Source organism: Brachyhypopomus gauderio, chromosome 16 (assembly GCF_052324685.1).
Source record: "Brachyhypopomus gauderio isolate BG-103 chromosome 16, BGAUD_0.2, whole genome shotgun sequence".
NCBI classification, from domain to species: Eukaryota; Metazoa; Chordata; class Actinopteri; order Gymnotiformes; family Hypopomidae; genus Brachyhypopomus; species Brachyhypopomus gauderio.
The window spans coordinates 14,295,653-14,299,331 of record NC_135226.1 but is presented as its reverse complement, the minus strand read 5'-3'; the positions used below and the strand labels follow the sequence as shown (position 1 = coordinate 14,299,331).

Sequence of the window (3,679 nt, the reverse complement as noted above, 5' to 3'; positions counted from 1 at the left end):
CCCCCGAGACCCGAAGCCCCTCCCTTCTTTTGTCTTTGAGGGACAGGAGTGAAAGCGGAGGGCCTCGGAGGGAACGGCCAACGGAGAGGGACAGGTGTGAAGAAGAAATGACAGGTTAGAGGTAATGTCAAGGTAGAAGAATAGGTGTCCAATGAAGAGGAAAGCAGAGCACACTCATTGTCAGGCAAAACAACATGCTGAAGGAAAGCTTTGTGGAGAGTGGAGAGGATGACTTTGAAGATTAGAGCTTTAACAGAAAATGTCATCTGGAATGATTGGGTGGAATCAGTGAAATCAGTCTAACATCTTAGCCGAAATCAATCTTCAGATGTGAGACTTTTTAGCCGTTGCATCTAAATAAGATCTCTAGCAGTTTGTCTCTCTGGTAGGGTGAGGTGAAAGTTATAAAAATGTTGTGAAAGCATAAGTGTCCAGTTTAAGGTTACAGCACAGCCTGTGAACTATTTATTGAACTTCCTCAACAAATTAAGCCCCATACTGTAGTTGAATGATTGTTTATTGATAAGTGCATTTTTGCCTAGCATCTAGCAGAACAGATGAATATCTGTCAATCACATATAAATCAAATTACCCTGTATACCCACTGGCCAGATACATGTAATGTCATCATTCTTAAGTTATGATTATGGCAGTTTTTGAGGGTTCCATTGTTAGTTTTCTGTCAGTTATTGGCTGCCACTTTTCATTAGTCACTGTTATTGCGGACAAACTGGAAGACAATAAAAAACACTTTTACCACAGAACTGTATAATATACATTTAAGTGGCTGCTCTTTAAAAACAAGACCTTTACCACAGGTGTAAGTCTATGTTTCGCCCAGCAAGATAGAGGGCATTTTAGGAACACTGTTTAGGAACCCAGGTGAAGTTCCATCCACCTTGTGAGTCTCTGCGTGTGAATGCCTGTCCTTGAGGGAAAGTGTGTGTTTTCACACTGCTCTGTGGACTTAGCGACATGCTAAAAGCCAAGTCTGTTCTGCAACGAGTCGCGCGTGGTGTGGAGAACAGGACACCATCGCCCACTGGTGGACAGGAGGAGTTGAGGCTGTAATACTGGTGACCTGAGCTTGTACTGTGTGTTGGCTGGGGAGTAGAAGCCGCCCGAGGTGGCGTGAAGTGTCCAGTAGGAACAATAGCTGGCAGAGAGCTCACCAGTGACCCTGTGGAGTTGACAGTGTATAGAGGTGAAAGGTCAAGGGTGGAGTACTCTGTGTTGGCGTCCATGCTGTGGCTAAAACTGCCCGATGAGTCTATGGCACTGCTGTATTCACAGTGGCTGTCAGTGTTTGGACTGCAGGTGGCGCTGTCGCTTGGCGCAGGAGAGCTGAACGATGCTGTGTGGTCGGTAGTGGGGCTACTGAAACTGCTTTCTGGGTGGATGGTGTCCTCGTCCTGCAGACCCAGGGTTTCCAGGATCCAGGAGTCCAGGGGTGGCGTGGCCGCCATCTCCTCAGCTGAGCAGAACTCCAGGGAGAGGTTTCGGCACGTCCGCTTACCCTCGCCAGCCTGCAAAATGTGCCTCAAAGTCAGGATGTCACCCTCATCCTGCACGCCTCTCTTCCTCCGCCTCGTGTCCAAGCTTCTCTGAGCAGAGATCAATTTCTAGATAAGAGAGAGAAGAAAGAGAGGGAATGAGAAAGACAGACACAAATAGAGTGTTAAGAATCATTTCAGACAAACACTTTTAAATCAAATTGATTCTTCATTGCACAACTTGATATGTACGACATGGACGTTTAGTACCTTCGACTTTTCTTCAAGAGACTTCACATACGAGGAGTTCAGAAACTCCTTGAGTTTATGATTCTCCTCCTGTAGTCGTGCCAGCTCTTCCTCTTTCTGCATTAATGTGTCCTGGAGCTGCAAAGGAGAACACGAGCTTTAACCTCAGGATTTACCCTCGAACTTCTCTTCAGTGTGACAGTTGTGCTATCCGCTCATTTTGCTCTGCTGCAGTAAGTATGGCCTACCTGTTTGTTTCGCTGGAGGTGAGGCGACAGCTGCTCGGACCAGGTGGTGTCGTGTAGATCGCCATGTACCGAAATAAACTGTGGTTCTACAGCAAGCAGAGGAAATCGGATGCATTAGTTACTTTAACTTATTCTACCGAACTTATGTCTAAAAATAACATGTAACTTAATTAAATCAATTAGTTCAGTCTCAATAAAGATGCTAGGCAACGTCGAGAGAGGACTTGGACATAACAAACGTCGGCAAAGCTTGAGAAAAAAAACATTAAACCGAAACGTCCGAAATTTGCCAGTGGCGCGGCGCAGCCGGGAAGGTCTCGCGCCCTTGATCCCGGACTTACCCCGCAGTTGCGGCTCGTGCTGGCAACCCGCGTTGTCCAGGGCACCGGCGTCCCAGAGGGAGACGAGCGTTGTTGTGGAAACGTCAACACTGCCATCAGATGAGGTGGAGGTGGAGTAAGTGCAGTTGTAACGCTGCCCCCCTGCAAAGCCCAGATCCTGGCACGAGAGGACGGCGCTCTACGGCACGCAGAAGCGCAGTGTGAGACCACTAAATGAACGCAATTAGGGTGTAGCATGCAGTATGATGTAGTTCATCGACTACATGATTTTGACTTGATTGCAATATTCGGCATCACTGACAAAAAAAGAGTAGGGATGGTAGTGGAAAACAACTTGAAAGTTATAGGCACAACAGCATACACAAAAAAACGCTTTTCAGCAGTCCTTTGAAAGTTCAGAAACGTTTGCTGGACATAAAGAGACGCTTTCTCTTTCTATGTTTCTGATCTACTCCCTAGCTGTTAGAATCTGAAAAAAATCTTTACAAAAAACAGCAAAAAACTAAATTAACACAGAGAAAACAAGAATTTCAATACGTCCACCTGTTTGCCTAAGACAGTTATGGTTATTAGTTACAGTTTGCACATAAACGCCTTTTTTCAGAATTCATTCAGTGATAGATATCTAAAATTGCACAGTCAAAACGTTAGTTGTTTGCCTTTACGAAATAGTTTCGACTGAAGCAGGTGCGCCTAATGTCAGGCGCGTCTGGTCCCGAGCGATAAAAAAGCTTTCATAGAATAAAAGTCTGGAGGGCCAGATATTTCTACATCATTTTAAAAGCACGGGAAAACTTACCATTTCGCGGGCAAGATGAAAAGGTACGTGAGAAGTCCAGATGCTCTCCAACCCTTTGAGGAGAAGAGAGCGTGTCTGGTAGAAAGCGCGCTGATGTAAAGCGCAGAGACGAGCGCGCGCTCTCTGTCCCCTCGCGCTCGGAAATCTGATTCGGGTTTGAAGCTGTCAAACTCGTGACGTGATGCTTTTTGCCGTTGGACCCCAGATGCACAACAACTGGTCGGCGCGTGCTGGATACGCTTTGTTTGACGTGCAAAGGTCTCGAGAAGCCTGACGTCGTCTGAATGTGCTGTTGTAAAATAATCTGTCGGAGGAATTTATCTGATACGAGTGACACGAGCTGTGTATTGTCCCTCTTGGCAAAACGAAGAAAACAACTGAGATGCAGCCTGTCGCGCGCACTTGCATGTCGTTTTTTCTGTCTAAAACGTTAATGTTTAACCCCAGAACAGACAGTTCAGGAGCGTGATGAATTAATTTAAGTGAACGAGTGAGGGGTAGACATGCTTCTGACCACCTCAAACTAAGAGGGAAAGGAAATGCGCATTC

At 46.2% G+C, this 3,679-nt stretch overlaps 1 protein-coding gene across 1 annotated transcript; it reads right to left on the bottom strand.

Moving 5' to 3' along the window:
• Positions 1-586: 586 nt before the first annotated feature.
• gmnc (geminin coiled-coil domain containing) lies at positions 587-3,390 on the bottom strand. The gene is made up of 5 exons (XM_076977161.1): positions 3,131-3,390; positions 2,332-2,509; positions 1,991-2,076; positions 1,764-1,880; positions 587-1,622 (listed from the first exon to the last, which is right to left on the bottom strand). The coding sequence occupies exons 1-5, from the start codon at positions 3,131-3,133 to the stop codon at positions 858-860; spliced, it is 1,149 nt and encodes a 382-aa protein (XP_076833276.1). The 5' UTR covers positions 3,134-3,390; the 3' UTR covers positions 587-857.
• Positions 3,391-3,679: the final 289 nt, after the last annotated feature.